The following is an 18,549-nucleotide window of genomic DNA, read 5'->3' as shown; positions in this document are numbered from 1 at the left end:
AATATCAGGGTCCCTGGTAATTTAGTCTACGCACTGAAAACCCTGGGCCCATGCCAATAGGGCTGACCCCCTCTTAATGGACACCACACCTCAGTTCAATACAAGCTTGACGTTCCATGAAATATTGGCTTTGTTTCCATACAGACCTTTAGGGACAATATTGATCTGTGCAAGAGAATTATTGGCCTGCACTTCCGTATTCTATCTAGCGAGCCATTGACAGATGTGCACGAGAAGCCATCAATTACTTAGGCCGAACTCCCTGGGTTTTCATTCTGCTCCTAATTCAGATTCTCCTTGGTAACCTGAGAATCAGCACACCTGGCTTCCTTGCTGCCCTCACTTCTTTCCGGAGAACACAGCACAGTCTCCAAGTTACCTGTGCATCTGCGGTTTGAATGATCTGCAAAGTTCCCCTTCCCACATTCCTGGACACACTGGGCTTCCAAGAGGAGAAATGGCCCTTCACAGCGGGTGCACTCACGGGGGCCTTGGCACTGGAGACAGTGGCTGTCACAGCCTGGAAGACACAAGTCAAGTCGACAGGAAGGTGCATGGCTTTCCAAGGGGCTCCTCCATCACTCCTCGTGATGAGGCAGTACAACCCGGTGTGCTGAGCAAAGCAGCAGACTGGGAGTCAAGGAGCCAGGCTTCCAATCGTGACTGCCGCACTTACCAGCTGGGTGACTTGGCACTAGTCACTCCACGTCTCTGAGCCTCAGCGTTCTCTCCTATAAAATGCAGAGAACACACTGCCCCACCCAGTTCCTTGGATAAAGGTCAAATTACATAATGAAAAATACTATGCAAACTATAAATTGACAGATATCAGCCATTATCGTTATTAGTAACTAGTCCTTGACTCCCTGCACTGCTTCACTGAAGTGTCAATCTTTCCTGACTAACCTGGTCGGTCCTCAGGGTATCACCCAAGGATGCTCCCGGGAATGCTGCCTGTGCACTTTGGGTGGGCATTCCAGGGTGTGAAGATTTTGTGGCATTAAAGTGAGGCTGAAGGGGGTACTGAGGCAGAGAAAGACGACGGTTAGACATACGGTATTGGGAGGGTCGTGGGAGGGCAGATGGTGGGAAAAGACATTCTTTCCATGTGCTCAAATGACGAGAGCATGCAGACCTCTCAGTCTGGAGCACAGGACTGTTCAAGTTTTAAAGAAATACAGAACTAATGGTCAAACCATATCTGTTTGTGTGGCCATATACCTCCAAGATTCCCATGTGGATTTCAAATTTAGCAAATGTTGTACTGGGGCATGGGAGAAGGAAAGAGCGGACATTTGCATTAGAACAAAGGAAAACTCTTAGGAAAGAAACAAGAAATTGGATAAAAAGCCAGAGAGGAAACTGGCCACAGGCTCCTTCTCATGAGGAACAGTAAAATACAGAGGGGGCAGAAGCTTGGATGAGCACAGAGCAAGGACCCCAGACACTTACTCTTGCAGAGACCTAGGTCCCGGTAAAATGATGGTGAGCAGTGCTCCACACAGGTCCCGTCCTGGAGAACATAGCCATCCATGCACTGCAGGCAGTCTGTCCTCAGAGGCCCGTGACACGCATTGCAACTCCAGTCACACTCTAGAAAGAAAGTTCCTTCGATCAGCTTCCTTTCTGTCCAGCCTCAGCCCCAGAGACTAATTTATGAGGACACTGGCTGCAGCTGCATGGGGTGAGTGAGGACAACAGAAGAGATGGATAAGTGAGCTCTAACGAGGCTCTGCTTGTAGTAGCCTGAACGCCTCTCTGAGGTTGAGCGTTTCCTAATTACGTTAGACATGGTGCATACAAGGATCGCTCCTTCATGCAAAGCCTGTTCCAGGGAGTGGCCTATTTGCTCCCACAAACCTCATCTGACCTCCTCCAAATGCCAATAGGTAAAGGATGTCAGAGACTCAACGAAGAATGCATCTGCTCTCTCCACTGACACCGACCACGTGACTCTCTTCCTCTCAAAAATCAGGCGTTGACCAGCACAACAGAAAGAACCAATGACATTAGACTTACAAGGGGTATAAACGAACTGTCCAGAAATAAAGGAGTTCCTGAAATAACAGATCTCATTTAGAGCAGAGCTGACTCCTTCACATGTTCATTCACTGAACAAGCACTGATGGGATGTATGGCCCTGAACCTCGTGTGGCGGGTGTAGACCCTGCCCTCAGGAAGTTTATGTTCTAGGGGCTCCCAGCCTTAGATGCACACCCAAGTAATTCAGGGGGGTGGTTAGAAATACAGATCATCAGGTTCAACACCAGAACTACCGAGTCAGGCCCAGGAAGACAGGGTGCTGCGGCTACTGTTTTTGTCATTGTGATTATGCTAGTTGTTGTGGCTGTCGTTCTTGATGGCCCAGGCAATTTGGACGGGCGATTTTGCAGTCATAAAATGCAGAGTTCTAGCTGGTAAGGTTAAGTCCTTCGTGCATGGAAGACGGGACAAAATAGCAGGATTAAGTACTTGGTTTTTTTTTGGCGGTACGCGGGCCTCTCACTCTTGTGGCCTCTCCCGTTGCGGAGCACAGGCTCCGGACGCGCAGGCTCAGCGGCCATGGCTCACGGGCCCAGCCGCTCCGCGGCGTGTGGGATCTTCCCGGACCGGGGCACAAACCCGTGTCCCCTGCATCGGCAGGCGGACTCTCAACCACTGCGCCACCAGGGAAGCCCTAAGTACTCGTTTTTGAAGTCAGGTAAATCTGTATTCAAGTCGTGGCTTTGGCACTTTTTATCTGCGTGTCTTGCACACTTTCCTTAAGCTTTTTGAGCCTCAGTTTCCTTACCTGTAAAACAGGGATAAGAATAGCACCTATTTCATAAGGCTACTGTGAAGATTAAGTGGAATAATGAATTTAAGGAACTCAGCACAGTGCGTGGCACACAGCAGTTTAATAAATGTTTGCTGCTGAACTGGTTTCCTTGGAGAACGTATCTCCACTCGGCGCTGCCTCACCCCACCGTCCCTCTCCTCTAAGAAGCTCGGGAAACCTCTCATTAGTCACCTTTCTCTCTTCTTTGATGCAGTATTTCTAAGTCCCAAAGAAGCAGGTAACTGTGCACGACGGTACACGTGCTTCCAAGAAGATTTATAAAGTTAATCTCACTCATTTATTTGACTGAATCAGTCCTGAGGGAAAATGACTAAAACAGAGCCTTGAAAACTGCCAGCATAGTTATGAAATCATTTACAACAGGGAGGATTTGTGATAATCTTGTTTTTCACCACAGACTGACAACCACTGGTTAGAAGGGAAAAACTAGAAAAGGTTCTGTGGTCTTGAGCACAGCAGACCGCCTCAGTTAACAACCAAGTACAATTTCTCGGAATGGAATGTAAGTAATTTTGCAAAACCTTAAAGCACCCCAATTTTATTTGACAGATGTCTGACCTCCATCTCTGAGCCCTAGCTTCTCTGGCAGAATTGGAAAGGTCGGAGGGGTGGGTGGGTGGGTGGGGAAGGTGGAACGGAGGAATGGAGAAGGGAAATGGAACAGAAGCAAGGGAAATCCATCCTTTAATTCTGTCTTTCCGCTTGCTGGGTCCTGCCATTTGAAGAGCATAAGCTCCAATAATGTTAAACACCGGAAAACAAGGTAAAAGGTAGTACCCGGTTTTTGACAATGCTTGCTTATAAACTCCTGGAGGACAGGGGCTGTGTCTTCACTCATTAAAGTATGTTAAGCAAGAGATGAACAAATCAGACACAACTCCTGTCCTCATTAAGCTTAGAGTCCGGCAGTCTAGAGCTGTAAATGCAAATGCCTACAGGGCCCAGGAAGGCGATGTAAATCTTTGAAATAGGGCTGGTGTGATAGGACAGGGAATGGTGGGCACCGTGGTACCCTTAGGAGATCATGTTCAACCCAACAGAGACGACAGCTACTCATCAATCTACTGCTGCACTGTGGGAATGCAAACCCAGTACTGCCAAACCTTCTGACTTTTTCAAAAGAGGCTGAACATCTCAATTTTTGTATGTGAAGTCTTCTGATGTTTAAAAGGCAAAGAATTAAAAATTTTAAAACGCTGTTAAATTCAGTGGATCAAAAAAAAAAACAAAAAAACAAAAAACAAAACCACAGACCCCTGTCTTGGATTAAATACAACCTGAGGGTTTCCAGTTTGCCATCTCTGGTCTAGTTACTAAGACCTGGCATAATACCTAGTACATGGTAGATAGAGAAAAATATTTGCTTAATACATACATACATACATACATAATGACTTTTCATCAGAGAAAGTCTAAACATCTGATGACAGTATTTTCCCAATGTGGGAGCAGACTTCTCTAGTAAAGGGGCATCGACAAGTAGAAGACTCGTGCAGTTCTGGAAAAGCTTTACCTTTGCATGTCTTGGTGGAGAAGTCAAGATAGTACTGTGGGGCACAGCTCTCATGCTGACAGTCTCCAAAGAGCAGGACCTTGTTTGGATCTCGGCAGGAGGTACAGCTGGCCGGTGAATCACAGCTTCCACAATGTGGGTCGCATGCTGAGCAGATAGGAAAAGAAAATGACCAGATGATTACCATTGCAAATACCGAAGCACTGATCAAACCTAGACAGATGCTGCAAAGCAACAGAGCCTCCCTCCAACCTATTTTTTAATCACGGCTCAGAACCCTACCCTGAGATCAACAGAAACAGAAAATGTTAATCTTGTTTTCCGAAATCAAAGAGGGTAATTTTATTTTCCAGAGAAGATAAATTATAAACCCAAGAACAGAAACCCCACATCCAAACTACCCTGTGACTCAGCAACAGAATTAATTTATACTTATTTCAAGATCTCTGGAATAATAGTCCTGAGTGTTCTTGGAACCTTGCTTCTTAAGGAATCAGGGCCCCTACAGTTTATGAAGTAGATTCAGATTTTTGTCTGATACCAAGATTAAAATTAGGCAGCAACTTATTTCGGAGCTCAGGAAATCCCATATTTTAAGATACGAAGGACTTTAAGGCAACCTGGCTTACTGACTTACTCATTTGTAATTCTTAGCAGTCACTTAATTTAGGCATTCAGGGATGATCTCCAAATCCGGTCATGCTTCCATCTCTGCCTGATTCAACAACTAGCATTTCTCCATTGACTCAGTTGTTCATGCTAGAAACCTTAGAGTCTCTCCTGGCACCTCCCTTTCTCTCACTCCTAATTCAATGACTTACTGGATCTTATTTGTTTGAACTCTCCTATATAATTCTCAGAACCTTTTGCTTTTCTCCACATCCACAAATGCCAATATGTCCAAGCCATCATCATCTCCTCCTAGACCACTATCATAGCCTCCTAATTGGTTTGAGTCCCTTGCATTCTATTTTCCATATATCTGTAAGAGTGACTTTTTAATTCATACTTCTCAGGTGTCAGAGGACACTTTCATCTATGAGCTCATATCTTTCTTCAGGCCTGGAAAAATTCCAGCCATCATTTCTGTAAATATTGCTTCCATCATTCCCTCCATTCTTTCTACCTAGAAATCATAATACACATGTTTGAATCCTCTCAATATAATCTCCAAGTCTCTTGTCTTTAACTCTTATTCATTCTTCAGCCTCTTCTTCAAGAAGGACTTCCCTGACTCTCCAGTCTAGAACAGGTCTCCCAGGTACTGTTCTTATACCTTTCATTCATGCCATACATAAAAATGTTCAATTTCAGCGATTATTTACCACCTGTACCCTTTACAGCTGTACGCTTCATGAAAGCAAAGACGAGGTTTCTGTTGTTCCTTGCAATAGTCCCCAGCACCTAGCTGGTTATCTGTAATTTTGTTGGTGTTCAATAAATACTTGCAACATAAGTGAAAGAAGCCAGATTTTGTAATTATATATACTCAAGCATTAGCATCTCTGCCTCCCTCTAAAATTTTCTCTCAGCATGTGTCAGAGGAAAAGTCTAGAGAGTGATCATGTGAGTTTTAGTGCTAAAGGATATCAAAGTGTGTGGCACAGTGCAGAAAAATGACCTCCCTCTAAAATAAAAAGAAATTCCTTTTGTTTCACCTACAAGAAAAGCCATTGGTATAAAATATTTGTTAGAATATGTAGACTTGTAATTAAAGGTCCTAGGAAAATTCTAGACTGGATTTTCAAACAGTTTGAAAATATTAGAAAAGATATTTTTATTGGAAACTTATATGAGACTAAACTTTTATCCTTTTGGGAGGTAGGATTTCTACACATGTTGTATCTTAATTTTGCCAAAGGGTTTGACAAAAACCCTAAATATAAACTTGTGAATACAAAAATGAAGTGGGGTCTACCAGCTGTAAGTGGATTTGAAGATGGTTGAAATACATACTCAGAAAGTTGTCAGTAAATCTTTGTAATTGGAAATGAATGTCTTCAGTAGAGTATTATGATGAAGTCTTAATTTCTTAAACTGAAGAGCCTTCATGTAACCTCAATATCAGCTGGACGCCCTGCTGGACATGGAGCTGCAAAACAAGGCCCCTGTACTGACAGCTGAGAGTTTCTTGTAGTTTACTTCCTCAAGCTTCTGTCTGCCTCCGTGGTCTTGAATCCTTCCATGAAGTCTCATTCCCAAAGCATAACTCAGCTCCTTCACTGACTCCCAAAAGAAATGGGGTCCCGCCGAGCATTTGGAAATGTTAAAAGACTATATGGAGGATTTGGAGGGATGCAGTGGGGTCACACTAAGAAGCAGGGGGCTTCCATCACTTCTCTTCGAATGCTTCTTCCTCTTTAATCGAACCCCTCAGCCGTCTCCAAGGCAATCCCCAAGTGACCTTGTCTCACTCAAAGTAGTTCTGCACATAACCAAACCCCTTGGGTTCTAGCTTCCCCATTCAGAGGAGTGTGGGTGAGGAGCCTTTTCTCCCTCTTACAATATTCAGACCAGAGGGTATTAGTCTTACTGCAGTCACGTTGGTGTGACAACGTCTGGAATAGCAGGTGCAGCTCTCCGAGGTCAGTGACCCCATGGAAAGAGCTAAGAGGACAGTGAAGAAGGGGCCGAGGGGACCAGAAAGCAGTGAGGGAAGCAGAGATGTATTGATACTTTAAATATCGTTCATTGAGGAGGAGGGAACCTCACAGCCTATGATGCCCCGTCTCCCTCCTGACCTCTGAGACGGTCCCCCCTTTCTGCTCAATACTCCACTGACTCCAGTCCTGCTCAGAACAGAGAAGTCCAAGCTAATGTCAGACTTCGGAAGGGAATCGTGTGAATGAGGGAGGAGCCATTCTACACTGCTCCAGAAGGAGGCTCTAGGGCTGATGAGAAACAGCCCTCATCCCCACCGATGCACCTGGCTTCCTTCCTCATCTGTAGCAGCCTGTGAGGGGATGAGAGAGAATCTCTGCCCTGGGTGCAAGGTTGGCTCAGGTGCGCTGGAGTCTTCCTCCTACTCTAGGGCACTACGGTTTCAAGTACTGAGAACCTCATTTATCATCTCTTCTTGAAAGTTCCTTCTCAACTGGTTATCCTGAAATTTTAGAGCTCAGTACACAATTTCTAAAGGTTCCTGTAATCAGAATCTAGACAGCTCTGAAACTCTTACTTTCTTCTATAATATGGTTATTAATGCCTCCCCTTAATGTTGATTATATTTCCTTAAAAGCCCTTTACTGCACAATTCCTAAAATTGTCAGGCCTATAATTGTCTATAATGATGAGCAGTAGAAAGGGACATTGTGAATTTTTTTTACGTATTAGAAACTCAAATAGCCCAACTTGGGGGCATACCTTACCTTATTCAGTCTTTGGATGAAGGAAACCTAAGCTTTAGCAAAGGACTAAAGTTAGAAGATGCTTAATTTAACTGAAATAGTCTATAAAATCTTATTTACGTGGTAGCACAGCGAATGCATTTGTGCAGAGCAGAAGCTTCCCAGAAGAGAAATACTTCAATGCAACGTAGTTTTGCCACCTATAAGCCATATAAGGGATTCCGTTTTTTTCTTTTGAACTTTTATTTCTGTGATTCCACTGCAGTGAAGAGCCTCAAATATCTAAGTCACTACTTCTACACCAATACTCTTTTGCTCTTGAATAGAATATGCAAGTGTTTCATTCGTGTCTCTTGTGTTACAGAATCTACAGATTCCGGCAGATAGTTGATATATACCAAGCAAAGTTTTTGTTACAAAAGTAAAAAAAAAAAAAAACCAAAAAACTCTTTTCATGGATCCAAAAGGGATTTTTTTTTTTTTTTTTGGTGTGTGTGTGTGTGTGGTACGCAGGCCTCTTACTGTTGTGGCCTCTCCCGTCGTGGAGCACAGGCCCTGGACGCACAGGCTCACGGGCCCAGCCACTCCAAGGCATGTGGGATCTTCCCGGACCAGGGCACGAACCCGTGTCCCCTGCATTGGCAGGCGGACTCTCAACCACTGCGCCACCAGGGAAGCCCCCCCAAAAGGGATTTTTATCTCTGGTATCTCAACAGATGATGCAAAATGGTGGGTTCCATATAACTTCATTTCAAATGCAAATCCTTGCAAGAATCTCCATAAACTAACAGTAATACCTATCTTTGTATCTATTAAATATAAATATCTTTTACTACTCGATTTGCCTCTCATTTCACATGACGATGATGATAACAACAGTAGCTATACTGAGAGCTTATTCTCTGCTAGGGTCTGTGCTAAGTGCAGTAACATTCGAGGTAGGCACTATTATAATCTCCCTTTTATAGAAAAAGGAAACTGAGGCCTAGTGGTTAATTCACCTGCTCAAGGGCACAAAGCTAGTTAAGTGGCAGTTAGGATTTGAACTTTAGTTACCTTATTCTAGAGCCCACTCTCCTAACCATTACTCTATAATTCCTTCAACATGGTACTTCCTAGGACAGAAAACTGAAATATCAGTACTGTATTTGTTAACTGTCATTTTCAAAATGAGAAAAGTATACCACAGTTTTTTGGCAACTGACACTTTACTGATTGAAATAAAGTAAGCTGCCTCAGCCTATTTCAAAACTGTTCCTTCATCTGTGAATCACTTCCTAATTTTTTTTCCACCCAGATTTGCCCTTGCCCTAATTTATCCTAACTCTTTGTTTGTGCATGACTCAGGTAATTAATCATATTTTAACTTATTTGAGAACTAAGACATCTATACAAGTAACTTTCATTCAAGACAAAATAAACTACTGTTTGGGCAGAAACTGAATCCTTTGTAGCATATCAAGCCTTGCATACTGTCAGTATTTAACAAATACATGTCAAAAACAAATTAAACCCAGAGAAGTGCTGAGGTTCAGGCCTTTATACTAGAATGAGCTCCACTCTCTGCTTAGGATCTTGGAATTGGATCACTGACAGAAACCACAGGAATAAACTAGACTAACAATTTTATGATTTTAATGAGATAACTAGAGAACAGAGAGGTTAAATGACTGACCCAAGAACACACAGCTCCTCTCTTGCAGAGGAGATCCCTAGTCCAGCACTTCCAATTAGGCCCATATCTGAGTTATAATCTGCTAATGGCATCCATATGCTTTGTAGATTCATTTTCTTTCTTTTCTAAAAATAAAGGCTACCAGGTGAAAATATGGAAGCAAAAAATCCCTGTTTTCTTCAATGACTCCAGAAGAGCAGGAAAGGAGAGAAAGTTCATTTTTTAAAACTTACGCTGACAATGGGCTTCCCTAGTGGCGCAGTGGTTGAGAGTCCGCCTGCCGATGCGGGGGACACGGCTTCGTGCCCCGGTCCGGGAAGATCCCACATGCCGCGGAGCGGCTGGGCCCGTGAGCCATGGCTGCTGAGCCTGCGCGTCCGGAGCCTGTGCTCCGCAACGGGAGAGGCCCCAGCAGTGAGAGGCCCACGTACAGCAAAAAAAAAACCCAAAAAACAAAAAAACTTACGCTGACAAGTGTGGTTGTCATCGAGATAGTGCCCTGGGAAGCAGGCAGTGCTGCAGGTGCCAAGATGGGACAGAACGAGGTCGGTGTCACATGAGGAGCAGGAAAAGGGCCCTCTGCCCCGGCAGGTTCTGCAGGAGTAGTGACATTCTGCAGACGGAAGAGACATAAAGAGAACCTATGAAGCCAAATTCCCCTCCAAAGCAGCATCCCAAGAGCCGTTAATAAAAGCCCCAGCCCAGAGAGCATTAGCTGGTCTGGTTTATTGCCCTACAGTGTGCTTCCTGCCTCTCTCTCTCTCTCTCTCTCGGGAAGTTCCAGCCTTCTCAGCTATTGCCCAAGAGAAGCTCATGGGGCACGGCAGCTCCTGTGTCCAGCACTTACTCACTTTTACAAGCTCCTCTCTCTGCGAAGTATCCAGAAGGGCACTCGGGAACACAGCGATCTTCTAGCAGCAGGTACCGGGCATTCTGACACTTCAGGCAGACGCTCCCGGTGTTGTAGAGGGCAGCTGCGCAGTGCTGGCACAGAGGATGGCAGTCTGGAGAGCACATGGGAGCACAGAGAAGGCACGGATGCTATGAACACAGCGTCTCATTTCTACACCAAAGGGTAAAAGGGACTGCAATGACCACTGTTGCAGCACAGATGGCTGGAGAGTAGCGCAAAGGCAGTATACATCAGTAAAGCAGAAGCTTGGGACCTGTACAGATTGCGTGTTTGAGGTTTTTAGCAAATGGCCAGGCCCAGCACAGCAACTGAGTTTTCATCCCTTTCCGACTGAACAACCTTCAAGTCCTAGGGCAGCATGTGATAGATACTTGCCAGGGGGTATAGAAAGAACTATCAGATAACAGAAACAGTTCATCATATCAGCATATCCCCCGAGAGCTCCCAGAACTCGGGTACCATGTGCCCGTCGTTCACAGAGCTCCTAAGCTGTGCTCAGAGGCCCCACGAAGCTCATCTCCCCGATGTGGCCTTCCAGAGTCAGCAAACCAGCCTCAGGCATTGGTGGGGGGGGGGGGGATTAAGGTTGGTTGATAATAGAATTGGGGGGAAAGTTTAGTCTTTAACTAGAGGTAAAGTTACAAAGAGCTGAGTTGGAAAGTCATTTTCATGACCTGATACACAGTTCACAGAAGCTGTTGTATCAGTTGTGATTAAATCTATAGGGCAAATTAACTGGGATGGCCAGCACTGTCTCTTGTTCTCACCCGTGTAAGAGTCATCCTTTAATTAAAGAACTTGGTTGTGTTCAGCTCCCCATATAGGTGAAAAAGCCCTCTGTCCTACCTTAAGTGGTAATAATGCTTCAAATCCCATTTACCATCCTCCATCCCAAAGGTGGAAGAAAAGCCACAAATCCTGAATTACCCCCCAAAATGAAAAAGGAGTAAAGACCTAGGAAAAGAGAAGAGACTTCTGGTTATAGGTCCTGTCCATCTTCCCCTGCAGGATTCAAAGCACTGTTTGCAGTTGCTAAAACACCATTCAGCGGCCACATAGGTCTTGTTTCATCCCAGTCTTGTAGATAGTGATTTCTAGCGATATTTAGACTAAAAAATCCTTGTCAATAAAACAGATTACCTGTCCTTGAAATCTGTTAAAACAGGTCTTTCTCTCCATACCCTCAGTGATACACTTTCTTAATTGCTGATCACCTGAGACGTGTTCTTTGCCAAAGAAGAGATCTCAGTCCCATACCCAGCGCCCACTCATCCGCATGAGAAGCCTTTGAGACCTCTAGCCATTCCAGAAGTTGAACCCAGAGTGTCCTCCGCAAAAATCCTCTTTTAGCAGCACACAAGTGAACAGGCTCCGACCTTTCTCTGAACTTCAGGAGTTTCAAATTACAGGCCGCCTTTTGCCAATATTAGAAACAGTTCTTGATATCCAAAGAGGCAAATTAATCCCCATTATAGCCCTTCAGTAAATTATAAAGGAAATGATGGCTGTATTGAGAGAAATCTGATAAGGAGGCTATTTCCCCCTGACTTAGTGTACGGTTTCCACACAATGCCAACCTTTTTGTTTTCCTTTTCCTGTGCTTTCCTCACAGTGCCAGGAGCACTTTGAAAGTTCCTGGAGCAGGTGGAGGTAACTCCGTTTTACGATTACCTTAATGAGTGGGTACAGGTTAGAACTGAAAACCCAGGAAACGTGACTGATTCAAGGCTCCATTATTTGAAAAGTCTTGGCCTCTTCCTCTTTAAAGCCAGTGCTTACAGAGAGTGTGGGGCTCCGGCATGCGTCAACAAGATCCGCAGGTGTGCAGGGGTCTAAAAACTGGTTGCATCTAACTGAGGCTTTCTCTAGTGTACAATTAGAGGAATGAAAAAGAATAATCACCAAGGGGATGCTTTGAAGAGCAAGTAAGCAGATCTCTGGAATATTGTGTGGGTGCAATAAATAAATATTTATGGATTTGTCCGATCATGGGGATCTCTAGGAGCTGTTTAAATGAAGACTGTGATGTATATTAATTACTTCTAAAGGCACCTAGAGCTGGTTTATGGATGTTCCTTCCCACTCTCATGGCAGCAGCTTTGAAACCCTTGCTACTCTTCCCTGGTCACCAGCCCACGCTGCCCACCCTTCCACATCCTACCCGGTTATTTCACCTTCTACTTGACTCAGCCCGTCAAGCATGAACACCTTTGATTCTTTCCTGCCAAACCCTTTATTTCATTTCATCTCCCCTCACAGGATGAAATGGCTAATTCCTCCACCCCCATTTTTTAATCCGATTTTCAACATTATTTGAACATTATGGCAACATTAGTGCATCTTTCACCCCCATCTCTCTTCATTCTCCTCGACCTCAACCTCCAAACATGCTCCGCATTACCTACTCCCCGCAAAGTTTTTCTCAACAATCTCCCCATCTCTTTTCTTTCCTTCACCACCCAACTTCCTTGCCTCCCTAACTTCTCACTTCACTGTAATCTGCCTTCAGCCTCCACAATTCAACTGTTGTATTGCTCTTGAAAAGGTCTCTGACCACCTTCTAATGACCAAACGTAATGGCCTCCTCTAATTCCTAACCCACCTGAAAGGTGTGCAACACAGGACACTTCGGATCACCCCCTTCTTTGACCTTCTTTCCCCTCTTAGCATGCTTTATCCTGGTGCGCCTCTCGGTCATTCTCTGCCTCTGACTGCCTGATAAGTGTAGAAATTCCTTACAACCCTTAACTTCTTCTATCCTCTTAACTTAAGTCTCATTCTCTGGAGGTCTTAAACCAGACATGGCTGTTTGCATCATTTTGGTATACAGCTACCAAAAGCCAGTGGAAAGGGCTCAAGAGTTACAGAGAGAGAGAATGGGAACTGGTACAGCCACTGTGGAAAGCAGTATGGAGGTTTCTCAAAAACTTAAAAACAGAAATACCACACGATCCAGCAATTCCACGTCTGGGTATTTTTCTGAAGAAAACAAAAACACTAAATTGAAAAGACATATACACGCTTATCTTCACTGCAGCATTATTTATAAAAGCTGAGATATGAAAGCAACCTAAATGTCCATCAGTAGATGAATGGATAAAGAAGATGTGGCATAAATATCCAATGGAATATTACTCAGCCATAGAAAGAATGAAATGTTGCCATTTGCAGCAACAGGGATGGACTTTGAGGGTATTATGCTAAGTGAAATAAGTTAGAGAGAGAAAGGCAAATGCCATATGATTTCACTTAGATGTGGAATCTAAAAAGAAAAACAAATGAACAAACATAAAACAGAAACAGAGTCACAGATGGAAAGAACAAACAGACAGTTGCCAGAAGGGAGAGGGTGGGCGGGATGAGTGAAATAAGTGAGGGAGAATAAGAGGTACAAACTTCCAGTGACAAAATAAACAGAGGCAGAACGCTCTATGACATAAATCACAGCAACGTCCTTTTTGACCCACCTCCTAGAGAAATGGAAATAAAAACAAAAATAAACAAATGGGACCTAATGAAACTTAAAAGCTTTGGCACAGCAAAGGAAACCATAAACAAGACCAAAAGACAACCCTCAGAATGGGAGAAAATATTTGCAAATGAAGCAACTGACAAAGGATTAATCTCCAAAATTTATAAGCAGTTCATGCAGCTCAATAACAAAAAAACAAACAACCCAATCCAAAAATGGGCAGAAGACCTAAACAGACATTTCTCCGAAGAAGATATACAGATTGCCAACAAACACATGAAAGAATGCTCAACATCATTAATCATTAGAGAAATGTAAACCAAAACTACAATGAGATATCATCTCACACCAGTCAGAATGGCCATCATCAAAAAATCTAGAAACAATAAATGCTGGAGAGGGTGTGGAGAAAAGGGAACACTCTTGCACTGCTGGTGGGAATGTGAATTGGTACAGCCACTATGGAGAACAGTATGGAGGTTCCTTAAAAAACTACAAATAGAACTACCATATGACCCAGCAATCCCACTACTGGGCATATATCCTGAGAAAACCATAATTCAAAAAGAGTCATGTACCAAAATATTCATTGCAGCTCTATTTACAATAGCCAGGAGATGGAAACAACCAAAGTGTCCATCAACAGATGAATGGATAAAGAAGATGTGGCACATATATACAATGGAATATTACTCAGCCATAAAAAGAAATGAAATTGAGCTATTTGTAATGAGGTGGATGGACCTGGAGTCTGTCATACAGAGTGAAGTAAGTCGGAAAGAGAAAGACAAATACCGTATGCTAACACATATATATGGAATTTAAGAAAAAAAAATGTCATGAAGAACCTAGGGGTAAGACAGGAATAAAGACACAGACCTACTAGAGAATGGGCTTGAGGATATGGGGAAGGGGAAGGGTAAGCTGTGACAAAGCAAGAGAGTGGCATGGACATATATACACTACCAAACCTAAAATAGATAGCTAGTGGGAAGCAGCCGCATAGCACAGGGAGATCAGCTCGGTGCTTTGTGACCACCTAGAGGGGTGGGATAGGGAGGGTGGGAGGGAGGGAGACACAAGAGGGAAGAGATATAGGAACATATGTATATGTATAACTGATTCACTTTGTTATAAAGTAGAAACTAACACACCATTGTAAAGCAATTATACCCCAATAAAGACGTTAAAAATAAATAAATGAATAAATAAATAAATAAATAAGTCATGGGGATGAAACCTACAGCATGGGTATACAGACAATAATAGTATAACAACTTTGTATGGTGACAGATGGTAACTAGACTTATCGTGGTGATCATTTTGTAATGTATAGAAATATCAAATCACCATGTTGTGTACCAGAAACTACCATAGTGTTGTAGGTCAATTATACTTCAATAAAAAAACAAAAGAGGGAGTTGTAGAGGCTCCATGATCACTCAAGGCCTCTGCCTCTCTCCATGGCTCCATATTAAGCCTTAAAAGAGGCATCAGATCAATCACCAGACGTACCACACGGCACGATGGAGCGAGTACCCAGAGGCAAGGAGAAATCAATAAATGACACCTGAAAATAGAAAACAGTCAACCGCAGGTTGCCCAAAGCATCACATTAATCCGAGTTAGTTTGCAGTTTCACATTACACGTGAGACTGTAACTACTTGAGTCTGCAAAGTTCAACTCTTTTTGTTCGCTACCTGTATTTCTTCCTTATTCATTTATCCGTGGCTTAGAAACTCATACTGAACACCCAATCCTGTGAATAGACCCCGAAACAACAGTCTGAGTGGGTCCTGTGTTAATACATTCCTGCAAACCTCTCTTCCCAACTCTGTCTTATACAAGCCTCCAACAGAACACCACACAAAACCAATATGCTCTCAAACCTTGCTCTATCTGAAGGTTGACTGATTTTTATTAAACCAACCAGAAAAGAAAAATAAATTCCTAAAACCTAGGAAACACCTTTGTCTTAAGAGGCTTGAAGTCAAAATCTCTTTGCAGGAGAGAATTCCTTGGGAGAGCTCAAAATGAGTTATGATGTACAGGGAAAGAAGCCAGAAATCAGAGCAACGGGGCTTGAGGATTAATCCCAGCGTTCTGATATACAATCAGAAAAGCATCGTTCCCGAGGGCAGGCTGCTCAGTTGTGACAGGCTACAAGTGGCCAGTCCCCCTGGGCACCAACTGTAGGCAAGCTTCAGGCTCCAGCCCCAGAGGCCACTGTGATCTTCTATGCAGAGAGGGGGCTCAAAACAGGGAGCTTGGGCTTCCCTGGTGGCGCAGTGGTTGAGAGTCCGCCTGCCGATGCAGGGGACGCGGGTTCGTGCCCCGGTCTGGGAGGATCCCACATGCCGCGGAGCGGCTGGGCCCGTGAGCCATGGCCGCTGAGCCTGCGCGTCCGGAGCCTGTGCTCCGCAACGGGAGAGGCCACAACAGTGAGAGGCCCGCGTAATGCAAACAAACAAACAAACAAACAAACAAACAAAAAACAGGGAGCTTACGGTTTTATTTTTCTGACTACAAAGTCAGCCATGGAAGAAAATATGAAAAACAATTTTACATAGTATAAATGAACATAAAAATCCCCCCATGTGGGCCTTTTAGAATAAATAACTATTAACAGATATTTTTCTCTTAGTTCTTTTTCTATACAACTTTCCATATGTAGATTTTTACACAGATGTGATTTTATTAAATATTGTCATATAATAACTTTTTTTCACTCAGTACCATCAGCATTTCCACGTGTCATTAGGGACTGTTTGTAAACATCATTTTTAAGGGTTGTATAATATTCCAGCATTGAATAAACAAATAAAACTTTACCATTTTTCTTATACTTGATCATTTACTTCCAATTTGCACACTTTTATAATGAAGGCCATGATAAGACCCTTGTGCATTTTAGATTATTTGCTAAAAGACAAAGTCAGGCTTCCCTGGTGGTGCAGTGGTTAACAGTCTGCCTGCCAATGCAGGGGACACGGGTTCGAGCCCTGGTCCGGGAAGATCCCACATGCTGCGAAGCAACTAAGCCCATGCACCACAACTACTGAGCTTGCGCTCTAGAGCCCGCGAACCACAACTACTGAAGCCTGTGCACCTAGAGCCCATGCTCCGCAACAAGAGAAGCCACCGCCTTAAGAAGCCCACACACCACAATGAAGAGTAGCCGCTGCTTGCAGCAACTAGAGAAAGCCCGCGCGCAGCAACGAAGACCCAACACAGCCAAACATAAATAAATAAATTTATTTTAAAAAAAGTTACATCCAAGATACATTCTTGAGACTGTTTCATTGTAACTTTGCCTGCACTAGGAAATATTTTTAAATTTATTTTTTATTGAGGTATAGTTGAATTACAGTGTTGTGTTAATTACTGCTGCAAATGACTCAGTTATACATATATATACATTCTTTTTCATATTCTTTTCCACTGTGGTTTATCACAGGATATTGAATATAGTTCCCTGTGCTATACAGTAAGACCTTGTTGTTCAAGGAAATTTTAAAATAATAAAATGATCTTGGCTAATTTGGTTGGTGAAGATTGGTGTTACATAGTTGCTTTGGTTTGGATTTCTTTTACTGTAAGTGAGGCTGAGCATTTAAAAACTCTTTCTTTCAAACAACAAAACTGTTCAAATGTCTACTGTACTCACAGAGCTTTCAGTATGGTGGGGATAAGGACCCTGGATACATAATTACACTTAAGTATGAAATCTGTGTAATCTCATAATAATTTGAGATATCAGCCCGTGAGTTCTTTCCTCATCCACTGCAACTATCCCGCATTAGACCAGGGAGTGTAGGCCACCATGTGCTCCCAGAGAAAGTTAGCAGAATCAGACCAGCACAGATACCAAATTCACAGAGCCCAGGGCACAGGTGAAAGATAGAAGAAAAAACAAACTTGAATGTGGAAATTGGAGCTAGGAGACCCAGGCCCTCCCCCACCAATACTACTCCTACACTCTCCACCTCTGTACCCCAGCCTAGAAAAACCCTTCGAGCTGGAGAGGGAGAAGGAGCAGAGAGACCATTCAATTTGCCTCTCCCCTCCCCTCCTGTGGAACAGGTTGGAGGTAGCTGAGTGGAATATTTAAGAATCCAACAGTGAAGCGGACTTGGGCTGGGCTTCTTGACTTAAAGAAAGTCGTCTCCAAACTGAGTCCTTTGTCATGAGGCAATAGAGACGGTGGCACAGTGGGATGAGCAACAAGAGAGTGTAAGGCAGACGCTTAGACACGGGACTGCCTTGAGACTATTGCAAACTTTTGTAAAATGCAAACCAGGTAAGCCCAGGGACCATGGAAGTCTCTGACGGGGTACCAACTCGGTCCAGGAAGCAGGTAAAGCTGCCTGGAGGAAGCTGAGACAGAGACACTGAGTGGGAGTCAGCTGCTGGAGGAGATGGGCAGGGTGAGAGAGCTTGGAAGAGGTCCCAAGAAGAGGAAAACCATGCAAAAACCCAGAAGCGCAACAGAACGGGACGCCTTCAAGGAACTGAAAAAAGTCCAGTATGGCTGCATCTTGAAGAACATTCGGAAGAGCCACTCAGGACCTGGCTGTGCTGATTTTGAAATACCTTGTAAGTCATGAAAAAGTGCATGGATTTATCCACGTGGCGACTGGAAACGGGTTTCTCTATGTGTATACCAGTCTATCTACTGAAGTCTCTGTGTTATTACTACCGGTTTAAATGAGAAATTGTTGTATGAAAGGTAACTAGTGATGGCAGAAGACATTAAAACCACAGCAAAGAACCAACAATCCAAGAAAAC

The 18,549-nt window shown here is 43.7% G+C and overlaps 1 protein-coding gene across 1 annotated transcript in view; it reads right to left on the bottom strand.

Moving 5' to 3' along the window:
* FRAS1 (Fraser extracellular matrix complex subunit 1) overlaps positions 1-18,549 on the bottom strand; it is a 460,552-nt gene that overhangs the window by 157,678 nt on the left and 284,325 nt on the right. The window contains exons 21-25 of the mRNA XM_079919788.1: positions 10,226-10,378; positions 9,841-9,987; positions 4,353-4,499; positions 1,453-1,593; positions 380-520 (exon numbers count right to left, since the gene is read on the bottom strand). Of these exons, the coding sequence (XP_079775914.1) occupies positions 380-520; positions 1,453-1,593; positions 4,353-4,499; positions 9,841-9,987; positions 10,226-10,378 (729 nt within the window). The remainder of the gene's footprint in view (positions 1-379; positions 521-1,452; positions 1,594-4,352; positions 4,500-9,840; positions 9,988-10,225; positions 10,379-18,549) is intronic.

Source organism: Stenella coeruleoalba (assembly GCF_951394435.1).
Source record: "Stenella coeruleoalba genome assembly, chromosome: 4".
In the NCBI taxonomy this organism is placed as follows: Eukaryota; Metazoa; Chordata; class Mammalia; order Artiodactyla; family Delphinidae; genus Stenella; species Stenella coeruleoalba.
The sequence above is the reverse complement of the archived record's forward strand: the minus strand, read 5'-3'. Positions and strand labels throughout refer to the sequence as shown.